The sequence below is a fragment of the Dipteris shenzhenensis genome, chromosome 20 (genome assembly GCF_047967505.1).
Source record: "Dipteris shenzhenensis isolate YYH24624 ecotype China chromosome 20, Dip_SZ_1.0, whole genome shotgun sequence".
NCBI lineage: Eukaryota > Viridiplantae > Streptophyta > Polypodiopsida > Gleicheniales > Dipteridaceae > Dipteris > Dipteris shenzhenensis.
This window is the reverse complement of record NC_141615.1, coordinates 31,645,867-31,664,940: the sequence shown is the minus strand read 5'-3', so window position 1 is coordinate 31,664,940 and position 19,074 is coordinate 31,645,867. Positions and strand designations below refer to the sequence as shown.

Here is a 19,074-nt window from a genome sequence, read left to right as displayed (position 1 = left end):
TGTGCCAGATGAGTTGAGGTCCAAGTTGGATCCAAAAGCTGAGAAGTGCGTCTTTATTGGTTATTCTCTGCAGCAGAAAGGGTATAGATGCTATAACCCTTCTACTCGTAAGTTTACAGTGAGCAGAGATGTTGTTTTTTATGAGATGAGCAGCTGGTATAAACCAGTAAATGTGATGATTGATGTAGATGCACAAAATGGTAATGCTGCATAGAATTCACAACAGCAATCACAAAATATTAGTGGACCTGCAGTGTCCTCTAGCAGTGGATCACATACTTCGCCATGGACAGGTAGATTGAGATCAGGAGAATCTCCTCAAAGCAATGCAGATAGTGGTACGCAAGTATCATGAAAAGGAAAAGGGAAGGTAGATCAGCCCATGATTGATGTGAATGCAGGTCACTCTTATGTGGATGGTGAATCCAGTGGCTCAGAACAGAGCATTGATGATGAGTTAGGTATTCCTTTGTTGTTACACCTGGAGTAAGGAAGACCAGAGATGTTTTGAGAGCACCTGGAAGTGAGCCTATTTTGCGCAGGTCTACCAGAGCTAGGTATCCTGTGGATAGGCTGAAATATGATGGATTTACAACCATTCACTATGCCTATATGGTCAAAGTGATACAAGAACCAGAACCCACTTCTTTTGAGCAAGCCATGGGAAATGAAAAATGGGAGAAAGCCATGGATGAAGAAATGGATGCCTTGGATGCTAATGCTACATGGAAATTGGTGCCTTTGCCTAAAGGCAAGAATGCAATTGGCTGTAAGTGGGTCTATAAGATCAAGCACAATGCAGATGGTTCTGTGAATAGATACAAGGCAAGATTAGTTGTCAAGGGGTATGCACAGACATATGGCATTGATTATGAAGAAACTTTTAGCCCGGTTGCAAGGATGGCAACCGTAAGAGCAGCCATTGCTATGGCTGCATCAAAGGGATGGTCTTTACATCAGATGGATGTAAAGAATGCCTTCTTGCATGGTGATTTGCAAGAAGAGGTCTTTATGGAGCAGCCAGCAGGTTATGTTCATGCTACTCATCCTGAGTTTGTTTGCAAGTTGAAGAAAGCCTTGTATGGCTTGAAGCAAGCACCTAGAGCATGGTCTGACAAGATAGGACAGTATCTTGTCACTATTGGCTTTTAGATTTCCAAGGCAGATTTCTCACTCTATGTGAGAAAAGCAGAGAAAGGGATTATGTTGCTGGTCATTTATGTTGATGATTTGATCATCACAGGTGATAGTGATGAAGATATCCTTCATGTGAAAATGCTATTGAGGCAGAAGTTTGAGATGAAGGATTTGGGAGAGCTGCGTTATTTCTTGGGCATTGAGGTGATTAGATCACCAAGTGGGATACAGCTCTTGCTGCAGAGGCAGTATGGATTGGACATGCTGTCCAAATATGGGATGACAGGCTGTAAGCCTATTTCAGTTCCTTTGGAGCAGAATGTGAAGCTGAGCACAGATGCAGGTGAGCTTCTGGAAGACCCTACTATGTACAGACGCATAGTAGGAAGTTTGATTTATATGACTATTACCAGGCCAGATTTAAGCTATGCTGTTGGATTGGTAAGTCAGTTTACGCAAGCTCCAAGGAAACCGCATTTGGATGCGGCTAGACGCATACTCAGGTATGTGAAGTCCACATTGCAGTATGGACTATTTTATGAGGCTGGGGTTCAGATACAGTTGCATGGATACACTGATGCTGATTGGGCTGGTAGTACTTCTGATAGACGATCTACCAATGGATATGTGTTCTCTTTTGGGAGTGCTGCAGTCACTTGGAGCAGCAAGAAACAGCCTACAGTTGCCTTGTCGAGCACAGAGGCTGAGTACAGGGATGCAGCAATGGCTGCATGTGAGGTAGCTTGGTTGCATAAGCTACTTTATGATATGCATCAGTCTACAGATGGCCCAGTTGTCATTTATTGTGACAACATGAGCAGTATACACTTGGCAAATAACCCAGTCTATCATGCTAGATCAAAGCACATTGAGGTGCATTATCACTATGTGCGGGAGAAGGTTTTACTAGGTCTTATTGATCTAGTTTATGTCAGCACAGAGGATCAGGTAGCTGACATATTCACGAAGGCATTGGGTGCAGAGAAGCTGCGCAAGTTCAAAGACTTGCTTGGTGTGCAAGAATTGGGATTGATCTTGAGGGGGAGTGTTGAGATATCGAGCTCCACTCGTGATATGCCAGGGTGACCGTTGTGCATTTATGTCACCGACTTGTTAGCTGCAGATGCGGTTGGTACACCGCCCACGAATAATTGCTGGATGACAGCTATCCTTATCTACTCCAGTTCGTGGCTCAGTTAGTATGCCACCTTAGTTAGTTGAGTTTGGTTTTGAGACCCACATATAGGGTTCTTCTATTTCTTTGTACTAGAGTTCTTTTGGCTTACACAACTTAGAAGAGGAAAACTGTTTTCAGCCTCCACCTGTGTGTGTATTCCCCCATTGTGTATGTGAGAAAGCCGCAAGTGAGACTCCTTTCCTCTCTCCCACTATCTTCACACTTTATTCATATGGTTGTAGTCCATGTGACAATATTGTATAGACTTCAACGAGGATCAATTATTGTATGGCCTTATTTATGTATTTGTTGGACTTCAGCTTCTAAAATATGGACATCATAAAATCAATAATAAATCGCTACCCCTGGCATTTGCAGGGAGGATCCGCTGTGTGGCGTATCATGTCCACCATTTTACTCATTCTCTTTTTTCCTTTAAAAATGATTAAATACTACGATTGAGGTTCAATTTTGAGTTACTTGTTATGTGCTCCATGATGGAAATGATGCCTGCCATAAATCTAGTTACCATTATTTTGAACTCCTTACTTTTCATATGTCTCTCAACCTTTTGATGCTTGGCAAGAGAGAGTTGGTAGCACTCTTGTTGTAGGAGGAGCAGACGCAAAAGACTATGGCTTCACGTTCTTGTAACGGGGAGCATGTTTTTTCAACAAAGGATAAATGCAAAAAGGAAGTCAGCCAAGTCATGCCTCTAGCAATGGTTCTCGACATGCACATGTAGGTGGGAAAAATAAAAAGTTTGCCTCAAAGCCTTTTAAGAAAGTCAAGTGCCATTATTGCAAAAAGTCCTTTTAAAAATAGAATATAACAATTGTACAAATCCTACAATTTAGGAGCACAGTGCTATTTTCTTTCTTAGTCATGCACTACTAGTTCTTTTATGGATTTTCCCTTTTTAGAGCGCTTATCTCGTGCACTGGATCTACCATCATCACTGCTGGTGTCGGAGTCGGTCATGCCATCCTCGATGTGAATGGTTGCTGCATGAGCAGCACTTTTCATAGATGCTAATATTTTTCATATCCTTGCGGATTTTCTTTCTTAGTCCTGCAATGAACCAGGCCGTGAGGTACTTTGCATCGGGACGTGGGTCAAATTTGGTGATTGATCTTTTCATTTTGCCCAGATACGTGCGTACATCTTCTCGACAGCATTGTTCGATCTTGCTTAGTTGGAGAGCGGGAACATCTTGTAGTCTCTCCGTTTGAAAGCGCCTTTTGAACTCTGTTTGAAGCACGTCCCATGTGGCTCGCTCTTCCAGTAGAAGGTCTAGGTACCATTCAAATGCTTCATCGTTTAAGGCCATGGGAAACCAGGCCACCTTGGTTTCATTGGATTGGTCTCCACCCGCTCGGCATGCGGCATCAAAATGTTGGAGGAATCTGGCTGGATCTCCCCTACCATTATATTTGGGAAGCTCTAGTTTTCCCAAGGGGCACCTACCTTGATTGTTATTATTTTTGCGATTAAAGAAATTGTCAGCCTCTGCATCGACGTCAATATCCCCATCATCATCTCGCGACGGCGTCTAGCCATGTTGTAGCATGGAGGAGTTAAAGGGATTTCTTGAATTTTAGGGGGGGAATCGGGGTAGAGGATTGTTTGAGGCGGTGGTTGCAATGGAGTTGTATGCGAATTTGGCAAGCGTTGGAGTTGGAGGCGTTGGCCAGAGCGTAGCTACATGCAAATTGGGCGAGAGTTGCAAAGGATGTCTCTGTCACAAGTGCGGGTGTTAATGTAGTTGTGTTTGGAGGGTTAGAGTTGTGTTAGTGTTGTGGGGACCGTCGTGTTTATAATGTGCCTAAGATTTTCCCATGTGTGTAGGGAAATGTGCCGGTGCATACAGATCGTCAATCGGAGGTCACAGTGTAAAGATATGAGTGAATTAGTGCGAACGAGGCCCACACGGGGGCGCGAATGAGCGAGTGTTAGGGATACCTAAATGGTGTGCAATGGGTTGGGAAAATGCCCTGTAGCGTGGTGTTTTCGTGTGTGAAATCTTGGTTCAAATGGGGTCCAATTTGGGTCCCAAACGGGTGCGATACGAAGTGTTGAAGTAGGGTTAAAATTGGCCTTTTTTTTGGGGGGGGCTTGGTCTTAAGGTTAGTGTGAATGGACTTTAAGTCCAACTGAGGGGTTTGAACCAAGTTAATTCTAGTTAGTCTAACTAGCCAATTAGCCCAACTACCCAGTTACTTTAATTGGACAACTACTTTGGTTAACCTAACTGGTTGCATTTAGTTACTAACTGAAGGTCAGTTCAACTAACCTAACCAAATTGTAACTAGGCTATCCTAGGTTATGCTAACCTAACTGTAACTATAACTAATTGCAGTTAATTAAACTAATTAGAGGGGTTAAAGCTAACTAATCCTAGTTCACTAACGTAACATGTTAGACTAACCTAGCCTAAGGTGCTAGCCTAACCTAGGTTGCAACTAACTAAACTAAGGTATATCTACTCTAACCTAGGTTAAAATAACCTAGGGTTAATGCTAAGGTTAGATTAGGGGTTTTTTTTATTTTATTTTTTTTTAATTGAGGGGAGCGCGTCGCGCGACAGCAGCTAGTGAGAGGAGAGGGGGGGTGTCACAGCCGAGGGGGAGGAGTATGGAGAGGAGGGGGGTGTGTTGCAGCCAAGGGGGAGAAGTATGGAGAGGAGGGGGGGTGTCACAGCCGAGGAGAGGTTGGAGATGATGGAGGCGAGTAGGAGGGCAATGGGGCGGGCGTCGGACAGAGTAGGCGAAGCAGGAGGGGTGGGGAGGAGGCATAGTAGGGGGCGCAAGGAGAGGAGGCGCAATAGGAGGCGGTACTATGTGCATCGCCGCTGCCATTGGCGGGCGCTACCTGCAGTAAGGGCTAGGAAGCCCTTATAGAGTTAGATAGGCCTTAAGGCCTTAGATTAGAGTGGAGTGGTCGGCGAGGGGGGGGCAGTATGAGAGAGAGAGAGAGAGAGAGAGAGAGAAGAGGGAGGGGGGTGGGAAAGAGAGAGAGAGAGGGGGGGAAGAAGAGAGAGAAAGAGAGAGGGGGGGAAAGGGGGAGAGCGAGAGAGAGAGAGAGAGAGAGAGAAAGAGAGAGGGGATTTGGAAAGAGAGAGAGAGAGAGAGACAGGAGTAGAAGAGAGAGGGGAGGTAGAGACAGAGAGAGAGAGAAGAGAGAGAAGAGGGGGGAGAGAGAGAGAGAGAGAGAGAGAGAGAGAGAGAGAGGGGTGGTGGAGGAGGGAGAGGGAAGGGGGGGGGTGGAGGAGATGGAAGGGGACGGGTGGAGAGGGGGGGGGAAGGAGGGATGGTGGTGGAAGGGGGGGGTGGAGAGGGGGGGTGGAGGAGGGGATGGTGGTGGAAGGGGGGGTGGAGGGGGAGGAGGGGAAAAAAAAAAACTAGACAGACAGAAAACTTTGACGAAAATCCAAAGGGAGGAAGAGATGGTCACCTGAACGCTCTCCAAGTCTTTCTCGATGTGTAACGGGATTGTCGAGGATGAATGGACGGTGGGTGGATGGCTAGGTTATCGCTGCGAGATGGGCTCGAAGTAACTCACCATGTGAGGATGGGAGTAGGGTGGCGGTCGATGGAGAGGGAGTGTCTTGCATAGGGCTCGGAATGGGGAAGAGGATGGAGGCAAGATGTGAAAGAAGAAGTATGAGAGGGATGGGTGCACTTTTATAGGGAAGGAGGGGGAGCTGTGGATTTAGTCAAACACATGTGCACCTTTGAATTTGTCCACGTTTGAGTAGTCAAATACATGTGCAAGTTTGAATTTTTCCACGCTTGAGTAGGGAGGTAGTTTTAATTTTTCTTTTGGGTTATGGCATTTAGAACCTTTAATCATTGATTGCCCATAACTTTTGGTGGTTGTGTCAGAATGTGCTTCCGTAAAAAGGAGAAATGTTCAGAATTTCAAGCTCTACACTTTGACAACCATCACATGGTTTGATTTATTTCTTAAGGTGCTATTTTTCCAGAAAACATGCATTTTCCTAAACCGGTAACGAAGAGTTTCAGCTAGGATTTTTATTTATTTATTTATTTATTTTTATTTTTTACTGGGGTTGGAAGAATTTTAGCTCTCCTAGCCCTTGAGTGATTTGAAGTAATAGTCTGTTTGTCATGCGCACATGCTTGCACATGTTTATCTTATCTTGAGACGCTAGTCTCCCTGGCAGCAGTACCAAATGTTAGCTCTTTCCCACGGCTTCCGTAGGAAGAGCAAGGTTTTCTCAGTATGCAGAGTTCCGAGGCTTTATATCACCTACAAATATATCGGGGTTGTCGTTTGTAGTATACATGAAGATTAGGACCTCGAGTCATATTCCAGTGAGAGACGTAGGCTTAAGTGTGGTAAGCAAACATAGTGCATGCATGTGTAAAAGCAACGTGTATCATCATGGTTAAGGTAATGAAGGCTTTTGCCTTCATTAGAGGTGGCAGGGTTTAGGAGGATTTCAAAGGTTTAGGACGAGGAGTTCAAGGGTTAGAAGGAGGTTTCATGGTTTAGAAGGAGGTTTCAAAGTTTAGAAGGAGGTTCCAGAGTTTAGAAGAGGTTCTAGAGTTTAGAAGAGGTTCAAGGGTTAGGAGGAGGATCCAAGGTTCAGGGTAGAGTACATGGTGGAGAACTCGTCTCCCTCGTAAATCATGGAGGTTAAGGGTTGAGGAACTAAGTGTTTAGGGGGAGCATAGGAGTGGGAGAGGAAGAAGGTGTAAGAGCATGGGGGAAAGAAGAGAGAGGAGGGAGGAGGAGGAGGAGGAGGGAGGAGGAGAAGGGAGGAGGAGGGAAGAGGAGGAGGAGAAGGGAGGAGGAGGAGGGAGGAGGAGAGGGAGAGGATGGGTTGCAAGGTTGGAGGAGAGGGGAGGAGGAGTTGCAAGGTTAGGACATGCTTTTGGACGTAGAGTGCAAGGAAGCATGGACACTTGAGACAATTGCTTGGAATACCAAAGTAGAACTCAACACAATGCCCCAAAGAGTGTGGGCTTCATTCCATTATGGGGTATTTATACAAGTTGGAGAGCTTCTCTCTCTGCATGTAGGAATTGCTCTACATGTAGAACTTGCTTATAGAAGTTGCATGTACAACTCGCATGTTGCATGTTGCATGTTGCATAGCGCTTCTTCATGCAAGTGTCGAAGATAAATGGGGAGTTGTTTTCTGCAGAACATTTGATGGCAATGTTTGGTGCTTTCAGCCGCATAATTGCCAATAGTGTTGTTGAGATACCATTCAACATAATGAAGAATCCTATCTTTTCGGGTACTCATCATTTTATCATGATGTCCATGAATCGTTTAGTGCAGGAGGGAGCCAATAAGCCTCGTGAGAAAGTTGAAGTCGTTGGATTTTCGACCAAGAATTTACCATCCTAGGGAGTACAACAGAGGTTTGCCTACTATTGTCTTGCTCGATTTTGTATCCGTGGTGGGAAGGAGCTATATAACGTTCTTTGGGGTGATTTTCTTCGTGGCACAGATGCAATGGGGGATTTTTTTGAGTGAGTTTGTTGTTGTTTTTCTTTTGTTGGTTTCTATGTTGTGTGTATATTTCTATGTAAGTGTTTGTGTTTCGATTGCAGGTTCAATTCAAAAGTTGTCGAAGAATTACCGGGTGGATATGGTTCACTTTTCTGAGGAGGATATGCAACCTCCTGTTCGTGTGCATGAGTCAGATGTGCTGCTTACTTATGATCAACTTGAGAAACACATGCTTGAGGATACTTCTGGATGCAATGGGAAAATGTATGTTTTCATGCATTGTATCGATAACCCTCAGACAGTGGTAAGTTTGTGTCGTGTTTTGTGTTTAGAATTTTTTGTTTTTCCTTTTATTGTTGCTTATGTTTGTGAATTGTTTTGTATTTCAGGTATGGTATAATTGTAACCGTGTGAGTTTAAAGGGTCTGAGAAATTTTTTAAAGACAATGATAGAGTCGGTTGATTTCTCTAGGAATTTTAGCAATCAGAGTTTGCATGCCACAGCTTGCTACCAAGTTGGGAATGTGTGTAGGGTGCCTAATGATGTCTCTATGCGAGTGATAGGTCACAAAAGGCTTAATAGTTTGAAGAAGTATGATCGTACTAATTCTATTAGAGTTAACACTGCTCTTGAATTGGCTGCTAATCCTCATGATGAACATGGTTCTTTAAGAAAGTATGATGAGGTTTTTCAAAAGAATATGGAGTTTTATTGTATGAAGGTTGATGGTGTGGTTCGTAGGGGGTTGGGAGATCTTGGAGCGTCTATTGTTGGGGTTCTTGTTGGTGGATGTGGAAGTGAGATTTCTGGCGCAGGTTCTACTATTAAGAGTGATCATGGAGGTGTTTCCTTTGACATTCCTGCATTGGTTTCTGGTGGTGGTGATGGAGGAAGCATTTTGGGTGCTGGTGTTTGTGGGAATATTGTTGTAATGTGCAATTCAGTTGGTGTTTCCTTGAGTAGTGCTTCTCTTGGTTTGGTTGTTGTAGTAGCAGGCAGTTAGTCTTTCTATGAGCAGTTTTTGTACCAGTTCGATTGCTGCTATTTTAGTTCTTGGTGGTGCTTCTGGTGAAGGTTCTATTGTTGGCAGTTCTCTTTCGAGTTCTGTTGCTGGTGCTCTTGGTGGTGGCATTTCTACTGGTGGTGGTGGTTCTTTGGTTGGTTCTACATCAAGATTTTGTGATATGCTGGGAGGAGTTGATGAAGATGCTCGTGAGGTTGAGTGATGTGAAGAGGATGGAAGAGCTTTATCAGGTTGTCCGTGGCATTGGTGGTGCTAGTTCGATGATCTTTGGTGGTGTTTTCAAAGATTGCATGTTTAATTTAAATATAGATGGATCTTCCGTGGTGAATAAGGATTAATCGGGTTGTATCTTCATAGTTTGATGAAAGTTTTGTATGTGGTGAAGAAGGATTGATCGAGTTGTATCTTCACAGCTTGATGAAAGTTTTTTAGTTGATGCTGGTTTTTTTAATCAAATTTTGAAAACTGTTGTTCTGACTGGTTTTGATTAGTTGTCATGATCTGTTTAGTTTAATTTTCTGGTAGGTTCATTCTAGGTTTTTGAGGTAGATATTATGTGTTTTAGGGGGTCACGGATGGACGGCTGAGATCAAATCTCAGCTGATCAGCGACCTTACATGCCTAGCCTAAGAAGTCATACCTCAGAGACATTTTTGCTAGTAGTAGCCTCACCACTATATTTTTGAAGTTCTGCCCTACGGATTCCTTGTTACTTGGAATTGGTTTGGCCATAATAGGCTATGCAACAGTGCCTTCCCTTCATCTCCCATGAACGTCTTTGTTAAAAAATCTTTGGAGTTGAAAACAACCTCATATGCCTTATTGCCACCCTCTAATACCCCCAAACAGCTCTCCCTTCCTCATTTTGTATGTTGGATCATTCAGCTCCGCGATCATGTCTTACTTGGCTCGTCCACATTAAAACGACACCAGTGATCTACACTCACGACCTCATACACCATCTTGTGAAGGAGGATCCATGCACTACTGCTACTCTGACTATGGTCCAATCTTCTCCAAGCAACGAGGTCCATGTCTTGATTGTGCTGTCCACATGACATCCCATGTTTTGTCTTCTCTGTGTCTATATGTTGCCCACATGACAACCCATGTGCAACCCATGTGACAGTCCTCAATCCCTTGTCAAACCAACCCATGTGACAGACCGAAATACTGCCCAAATACTACCAAACTGGCAACCAATTGTAGAGGAATATGGTGCCATGACCACATAATTAGAGACTGAAGTGTGGTATAGAAGTGTATTAAAGTAGCCACCCTAAGATGTGGACTACATGATGTGAAGATGTGGATCAAGGACATCCACAAGGAGAGATGTGGATCAGAGGATCCCACGAGTGTTGACTATTCTAAAGGCTCTCTCTATATGAGAAGCCTATCATGTATTGTTGATTACACATACATTGCAATAGATTGAGTGTTTCATACTTTCTATCTCTCTCCCTATGGTTTTCCGTACTTAGTTTGATCCTCCATGATCTTTATGCTCATTGAGTGGTAGATTAGACTAGTACGATCTTCACTTTAACATGGTATCAGAGTAGGTTTAGCAAAGCCCAGGATTGTTTAGTAGTGTTGCTATTTCATTGAGTTGATGAGAGATTTTTTTGTCCATTGTTTTTTTTTTTTAAGTTCATTTCTTGGCGTGATAGATTTTAGCAAAGTTTCTACTGTGTGTGAGAGATCTCTTCCATTCGAGTGTTTTGAGAGAGTCAAGGTTTCATCAGCTTCAGCCCTCTCTAAAAGCAACTACATAGCAAGCGGACAAGGGAGCATCTACGACATCAAGCAAATGCCGCAACACGGAGTCAAACAAAAGCAACGGTCTGTGGAAGGAGAGACAGACGTTAAGGCCAAGGAGGCAGCAACAGCTGCTAAAGGGGAGACACCTGTAGCTGAACCAGTTGCTGCAGAGGTCATCCTCTCTACGGAAGCTACAGTCCCAACAGCAGAAGAGTCAGCGACAGCTCGTCGAGAAAGTTCTTCTTGCAGAAGAGAAAGCTGTAAGGAGAAGGTGCCTCTGCTTGTGTCTGGGTAGCCATCTATCGTCGAAGTGCCACCCAAGGCCGTCAAAGAAGAAGAAGCTGCTCTGGAGCCAGTGGCAGATGAGCTCCTGCATGCAATGACCAACGAGTCACCTCTAAACGCCCTCTTGCAACGACGGCTCTCTACATCTCCAAGCTCTTAGCCAACCTGCAAAGCCTCTCCACCATCTCTAAGCAACATCCACATCCCTCAAACAGCGGACAGTGCTTCTCCATGGGCTCCAGTCCCACCACGATCAACCATGAACTGCGCCAACGCCAAGCTACGCCTTATCAACCGGTCGGCCTTCTCAGCATCAGACGCGATGCCTCATTATGCAATAATCCACCGTGCAGAGACAAGAGGGCGACAGAGTCCAAGTGTTGAGAACGGGGTCGGAAGAATGAAAAAAGGCCAAGTCTGTGCTTGCAGTCTGGCAACCAACGGGCTTCCAGTGCCGACGGACTAGTAGCGAGCAATCTACATGATGCCGACCTCCGTTGTCATCGCCTCCTCAATGTCGCCTCGCCTCAAAGGTCTCCTAAGGTTTCCTTATCTAACGCGTGGCATGTAGGGTTAGCATAGATAAGGGTCACCATACTCAGTTTGCTCAGTGGTCAACAACTAACTAAGATGTAGCCAAAGGCTAGCCAAAGAAGTTTCACGTGATAACCTTATGCCACGTCATTAGTAACACATCACATAGTGCCACCTAAGCACACAACTTCTTGCTAAGCACAGTGTGTTTGCAGCATATGAACTGCCTCTACCACATCATCAATTACCCCTCTTCTTCACAAAAACTTCGACAAGCCATAACTTGCAATCCAAGAAGAATTTGAACACGCTCCAAAAAGAAAAAGTAATCGTCTTTTCGAGCTCTACACGCCTGTCAAGTCAGAATCATTGTTAGCAATTAGACACTGCCATTGAAGCAAAATAAAGCTCATGGTAAGACCTTTGCAATAATGGTAAAGCAACGCATGAATATAAAAAGCATGCCGAAAGCACAAGTGCGTGAGATGACCATATCACAGAACATGGCATCCACACATAAAGCATTAAAAGCACAAGAAGAATTAAGGTGGTCAGATATAGGATGTGGACTACATGATGTGAAGATGTGGATCAAGGACATCCACAAGGAGAGATGTGGATAAGAGGATCCCACAAGTGTTGACTATTTTAAAGGCTCTCTCTATATAAGAAGCCTATCATGTATTGTTGATTACACATACATTGCAATAGATTGAGTGTTTTATACTTTCTATCCCTCTTCCCATGGTTTTCTATACTTGGTTTGATCCTCCGTAATCTTTATGCTCATTGAGTGGTAGATTAGGCTAGTACGATCCTCACTTTAACACCAACAATCCCCAATCCACCTCCCCTATGCTCTCCTCATATAATGGCTTACATATGGGGATGTGACCACCTGATCTCCAACAAGTGGAATGGGCATGTGGTATGGAACACATGCCCTAACCTTGAGTCGGACTGGTGGTTTAAGCGCAAAATCGGTTCAAGGTATTACACCTAAGATTGGCTGGTGACCTCGCTAGCTCAAGCCTAAGGAATAATGTCAACCTCGTAAATGTTACCTAATGAGTGTGTAGGTTTAGTCCCCTAGGTCAGCATGATACTTACAGATTGACAGTACTAAATGAAAGGCAATCTTGATAGCAGAGATAGCCTGAAGTAATATGGGCAGGTGGCCCTGTACTGCCATGATTAAGGGACGAATTGGCTGTCCTAGAATATAGCCATTGGCCAGATCAGGTGCACGCTTGACGATTGGCTGCCGATGAACTTGATGAATGAAGCTCAAGGACATGGCAAATTGAGCAGTCTGACAATGGGCTGTCATGTAGGCTGACAAATGTGCAGCAACGAGAAGCTGCTAGACAGAAGAAATCAAGGATGGTGTGCTTGGTGAGGCGGGTGTGATTTTGGCAAATAGGGGCAGTTTATTCTATTGGTAGTTTGGGAGCTATAGTCTAAGGAAATCCAGAGGCAATATTTCCTTGGCTTGGCTTTCCTAAATTAAGAGCTGGCTTGTAGATAGCAAGAATTGAATTCTTTAGCTTAAGGCTGAGCTAAATTTAAGATCAATCTTGTGAACTTGAATTGAGCTGAGGTTATTTTCAAGCTTTTACTTGAACAGCCTGAATAGCCACAGACTTGTCCTAATATTTCCTGCTATCCTCACAATTTACCCTTCAGCTGCTCTTGTTCTTGTATACAAGCTGCTCAATTCTCCTAATTGTCCTACCATTGTGCAGGTGGTCACAATTTTTGTAGAGCTTTTGGATATCTTACATTTAGCCAAAACATTGAGCTCAACTTACAGCAGCCCCTCTTTCCATCTTGTGTCTCTTCTTTGTAAAAGAGAGCTTTACAGAGATTGAATCTATGAGCAACCGTTCTGAACTGGGTTATGAGATGGAGGACAAGATCGTCTTGAAAAGGCAATTGTGTGATCTACAGGTTATAATTTAAAAAACCACTGAGCTGTGAAAGGAGCTGACTTTTTCATTGCAATAGTCAGAAGAAAGGTAATAACACCTGGAAGCCATGACACATGGCAGCATCGGACATCAAAGAATACAGATGGCAGCAAGTGACATGTGGCATGACACTTATCAGCCATATGACATGGCAAGATACATGCGGCAGCCTACACATGGACTCCCACACATGTGGACACATGGCACCACCCTACACATGGCATCCGGGTTATCTTGTGGACCAAGTTTCCATTGAGCTCACCAGTTTTCATGGTACACCTCCACAACTCCCAAATGAGAAAGGATAGGAGGGGGGCATAGCAACACTATACAGTCTTGTGCTCCAAAAAATATATCGCACTACAATAGTTAGAAGAAAAGGTAATAACACATGGAATCCATGACATATGACAGCATCGGACATGGAAGAACACACATGGCAGCAAGTGACACATGGCAAAACACCTATCAGCCATATGACATGGCAAGGGACTCCCACACATGTGGACCATGGCAACACCATACACAAGGCACCCAAGTCATCTCAGGACCAAGAGTCCATTCAGCTCACCAGTTTTCATGGAACACCCCACAACTCCCAAATGAGAAAAGATAGGACGGAGAGGTATTTATTGAGCGACAGTATACATAGTCTTGAGCTCCAAAAAATATACCCCACTACATGTTCTTTGAAAGTGTCCGGGAACAAAGCTTCCCCATTGTGTTGAAGAACCTTGTGAACCTGAAAACCCACCCGAGCCTCCCATCTTGGAGATCAAAGAAAATGTTCCTTATACTCCCATGGTAAGGGGAAATAAGAAAGATGACATCTTGGAGAAGCAAGTGGTGAATGGAAGCACAATCAGCTATGTTGAATTGTAGAGGAAAACGTCTTATCTAGCAAGGTAAGGTATTTTAGCTGTGAATAAGACTTGACCCAAGAGCACCCAACTTGTGGGGTGCCTTAGAATTTTGGAGTACTACAATCCACATGTTCTTAAACATGATTTTTTCTTAGTTTCTACCTTACTAATACATGTGGTCTTTCTCTAACAAGTCTACACAATCAAAGAAAGGATGATGAAGAACTCCAAGGGAGATCTGAGGGCTAGAAAGGAAATCACAACCCATACAAAGTTCCAAAAGGATACCAAACTCAAAGAAAAGTTTAAATTAGAGAAATGAAGGAATGACTGCCTCAAGAGGGTGCTAAGAGAAGACATGGAGAATGTTTTCTAACCTACTTTTGTTTATTCCCATTTGTGAAAATATGCTGTTTGGGACGAAAGTTAATAAAGCTGGGTGAATGTGGGGGGATAGGGCCCCCCATGTTGCCCCTAATTAAGGCATTTCCAAGTCTTGTGATGCGATCCACTACGCATGACATAGTTTGAGATTTATTTTTAAGCTCTCTAGATTTCAAACAAGGCATCACTAAGGAGATTAATGGGGAGGTTACAAAGTGAATTTTATATGAACTTGTGGACATGAATTTTGGGATCCTACAAAAGGTTAGTCATGTGCCAAGCTAGATGAGCCACTATGTGATACTACAGATACTATCTAAGGATGCACTAAAATTCCAATATAGTAAAATTCTTACCTATATAGGCATGGGCTAAATAGTTGCCTATGTCTAAGAGAATAAGTGCTTTCTCAAGAGAATTTTCCTTACTTTGATGCACAACCCAAAGCTTCATCAAATCTAAGATTTACATCATCATTGATAGCTAACTCTATGTCCTCATCATGGTCCTGTAATATGCACTTCCAACATCTCTAAATACTGCTCCGCATCATTCATGAACAACCAGACCCAATCTGGAACACTAATGTATTTCCGCATCCCGGGCCAAAAGAAATCTCTCTCAATGGCCTGTGTAGTAGACAGAATACCTCGATGCCTTGCGTAAGGAGGAGCATGACATTCTTCCAAAACTTTGGCTGGCATGTCTTGGGTCACACAAAGATGATCATCTTTCATGAGAAATCCGTCTTTCAGTGTATACTGGCTGGATAATACTCCCTACTGAATATTTCTCATGGTCTCTGCGAAATCTGGATCCTGTAAATAAAGCTCTTTCATGGCCTCCAAGTCTCTGTGATATGCTATGGTGACACTATTCACTTTAAGCCTTCTAGATAAAGCATCTACAACCTTGTTCCGAGCTCCTGGAGTATAAACAACCTGAAAATGAAACATGAACTGAAAATTTGCCCACTTCATCTGCCTTTCGGAGATCTTGGTCTGAGTCAAGAAATACTAAAGACCCTAGTGGTCAGTCTTGACTGTAAAGTCAGCTCCAAGAAGATAATGCTTCCAAATATTTAAAGCATGAATAACTGCTAGCATCTCTTTCTCATAAACACCCAAAAGCATCCGGCATCACACAGCCTCCTGCTTTCATAAGCTATAACCCGACCTTGAAGATGGAGGACAGCTCCCACACACTCTCCACATGCATCGCAGTCCACATCAAACGGTTTCGGTAAATCTGGAACAATGAGAATAGGCTCGGTCATTAGCTTTTCTTTGAGAGCATTAAAAGCTGTCCTTTGTCTTTCTCCCCACCTGAAAACTACATTTTTCTTGGTCAAGTCATGTAAGGGGGATGCTATATCAGCAAAGTGTCGGATGAAGTGCCTGTAATAGGAACAAAGCCCAAGAAAGCTGTGTACTTCATGTACCGAGGTGAGCTTTGGCCATTCCTATATAGCTTTAATCTTGGCTGGATCCATCCTAATCCCTTCCTTGGAAATAATGTGTCCAAGATAATGAATCTCGTCAAGAAAGAATTCACTCTTTTTGGCATTAATAAAAAGTTTATGATTTCTTAGTTCTTAAACACAATAGCCAAGTGCTCTTTGTGCTCTTCTTCTATCTTAGAAAAGACCAAAATATCATTAAAGAAAGTGCCTATAGGATCTGAAAATTATGTCCATCATACGATTGAAAGTGGCTGGTGCATTGGTAAGCCCAAAAGGCATCACCAAAACTCATAAAGTCCAAAACTGGTCCAAAAAGCTGTCTTATGGACATCTTGTGGGTGGATCCTTATCTGATGATATCCACTTTTTAAATCAATACGGCTGAAAATTGTGGCCCTTTCAATCTGTCCAAAATATTATCTATGCGAGGGATTGGAAACCTGTTCTTGACTGTCATTTTATTAAGAGCTCTCTAATCCACACACACACGATAAGAGCCATCCTTCTTTTGAGCTAAAAGCACTAGTGAACAAAAGGGTGAGGAACTAGGCCTGATAAGTCCTTTGGAGAGCTAATCATGTACCTGTGTCATAATTTCTTCACTCTGGGCTGCGCTCACACGATAAGGAGGACGATTCGGGGGCTCACTTCCTGGAAGAAGCTCTATAACATGATCTTCAGGTCATTCTGGAGGAAGCTCTCCTAGTAGAGAATCGAAAAAAAAATCTTTGAAAGATTCTAAAAACTGAAATTTTTCTTTTTCTAAAGGACTTATTCCCACTCGAGGTTCACCCTCTTTCTCTTTAACAAAGACCATATACGCATAAATTGCAAACTTTATTGATTTAGCAATGGAAATATTTGATACAACTGGAATGGTCTTGCCTTTTCCCTTGGCCAAAATCTTGTGTTGCTTAGTGAATGCTCTGGTGGATGAATATACTCTCTTTCTCTCTCCGTCCATATTTCTGTCTGAGAGAGTGTTTATTGCATCTGTGATCATCTATCTGAGTCGAGTGTGTGTAAGAGTTGGAGAGATCTTGGGTGGAGGTTTGAGTGATTCATTCCCTCTTGATTTCTAACACTTATGCTTGGGCACTGATGACGACATAAGTGTTGCTTTGCTTGCCAAGTATGTCTTCCTTTTGTTTTTCATAAAAGTTTTTGTTTACCTCTTTTTTCTTCTCTTTCATTTTTCCTTTTATTTTTTGTGTAGATTTTTGGTCTTTAGAACAACAAAAAATCTAAATTTTTATGATTGGACTTATTCTAGTCTTATAAAGGTATATCTGTTGGCAGCAGGTTAGGTCAGCTAGAATATGGTTAGGTTGGCTGACCTGGTCGGCTAGCTTTTAGAAAGTAGGCCCTGGCTTTTTGCTAGGCCTGGTTTATAAAAGAAAGGCCTCTGGCCTCCCAGATGTATTCAGAATTGTACTTAGTTCTATGCTCTTTCAAGAGCCAGTTGTTACAATGATTATTCTATTTCAATGAAGACCTTCGGGGGGGTCCAACCCTTATTTCTGGGCCCTAGTGTTGTGTTTTGCTCCTTACCCTTCTCTCCTAGCACTCTATCTAATTGGTGGTTCAACTTCCACAACTCTAGCACATATCTCGAGAAGTGTATGGATTTTCCGGCACCAAGTTACAGTGGTATCAAAGCGTGGTTTTGCTACTTTCCTAGGTAGCACATAGAGTGGTTTTACAGTGGTATCAAAGCGTGGTTTTGCTACTTTCCTTGGTAAAGATGTTTGACAGGTGCATATCTTGCCAAAAGAAAAGGGAGATCAAGAGCTTTCTCTCACCCCTCCATCAAAAGACCTCTCTGGGCAGAAAAATAGCTCCAAGGGAGCAATACAAAACACAGCAAAGTGTTGGAGAATATTGATGGACTCTCTCTCTCAGCAACTGCTCCAGATCTGAGTGCTGAACACAGCCTTGGAGAGGGGCTTTCAATCTTGCACTGGATCAATTGCTGAGAGAGAGAGTCCATCAATATTCTCCAGCACTTTGCTGTGTTTTGTACTGCTCCCTTGGAGCTATTTTTCTGCCCATCATCCGGAGGATGAATATACTCTCTTTCTCTCTCCGTCCATATTTATTTCTAAGAGAGTGTTTATTGCATCTGTGATCATCTATCTGAGTTGAGTGTGTGTAAGAGTTGGAGAGATCTTGGGTGGAGGTTTGAGTAATTCATTCCCTCTTGATTTCTAACATGGTATCAGAGCCCAAGTAGGAGGCTCACAGGTGTGGAAGCTTGAAGGCAGGGACCTTGCTGAAGGACAACCCTGATTCAGAAGCTCTTGGGAATCGACTTCCACGACTGGAGGATTGTGCCCTTGCGAGAAGGAGGGTGACTCAGGTTCAGTCAGGTGCATTTAAAGTTCGCAGTCCAGGTGATCTGGAGATGTACTTTTGTTGCAGACCTTGCCAAAGGAAGGACGGGTTGAAACAGACCCTCAGAGCATGGTGCCTAGAAGACTCCAAGTTGTTCACTCATTATGAGGGGGACAACTGGAAGATCGTGGAGGCTGGGTTGCTCGAGTTCGAAGGCAAGAACGTGACTTAAGGAGGTGGTGCCAGGAGGTGCTACCAAAGACGGACCTGTATACTAGGATGGTGTGCGGAAGCGGAACCGGACCTGGTGGAGCAAGAGCCACTCGATGAAAAGCCAGGAAAAGATCGAAAAGTTCCAAAGGACTACGACCAGGGAGTTACTGGAGCATCTTCATCGACATGTTGGCATTGGGCCTGGATGTGTCGGTGAGAGGGGGTGTTGGAATGGTCACCTCCCCATCTGTAAGCCCCCAAATGAGGAGAGCATGGGGGAGGGAGACCTAGGGCAGAAGATGCCCATCTTCATCGACGTGTTGGCATTGGGCCGCGATGTGTCGGTGAGAGGGGGTGTTGGAAAGGTCACCTCCCCATCTGTAAGCCCCCAAATGAGGAGAGCGTGGGGGAGGGAGACCTAGGGCAGAAGATGCCCATC

At 43.7% G+C, this 19,074-nt stretch overlaps 2 protein-coding genes across 4 annotated transcripts in view; one reads left to right on the top strand and one right to left on the bottom strand.

Moving 5' to 3' along the window:
• Positions 1–7,534: 7,534 nt before the first annotated feature.
• LOC147889542 (uncharacterized) lies at positions 7,535–9,262 on the top strand. 3 transcript variants are annotated; one of them, XM_087391819.1, is made up of 4 exons: positions 7,535–7,778; positions 7,903–8,105; positions 8,544–8,644; positions 8,893–9,262. In XM_087391819.1, exons 2-4 carry the CDS (start codon positions 7,987–7,989, stop codon positions 9,162–9,164), a joined length of 492 nt encoding a protein of 163 aa, XP_087247945.1. In that variant the 5' UTR covers positions 7,535–7,778; positions 7,903–7,986; the 3' UTR covers positions 9,165–9,262. The 3 variants fall into 3 exon arrangements, with proteins under 3 accessions (XP_087247945.1, XP_087247944.1, XP_087247946.1); XM_087391818.1 differs by having other exon boundaries at positions 7,535–7,821; XM_087391820.1 differs by lacking the exon at positions 8,544–8,644 and having other exon boundaries at positions 7,535–7,821.
• Positions 9,263–11,735: 2,473 nt separating this feature from the next.
• Positions 11,736–19,074, bottom strand: part of LOC147889541 (uncharacterized) — a 35,296-nt gene continuing 27,957 nt past the window's right edge. The window contains exon 10 of the transcript XR_015542899.1: positions 11,736–11,761. The gene's annotated coding sequence lies outside the window, so the exon portion shown is untranslated. The remainder of the gene's footprint in view (positions 11,762–19,074) is intronic.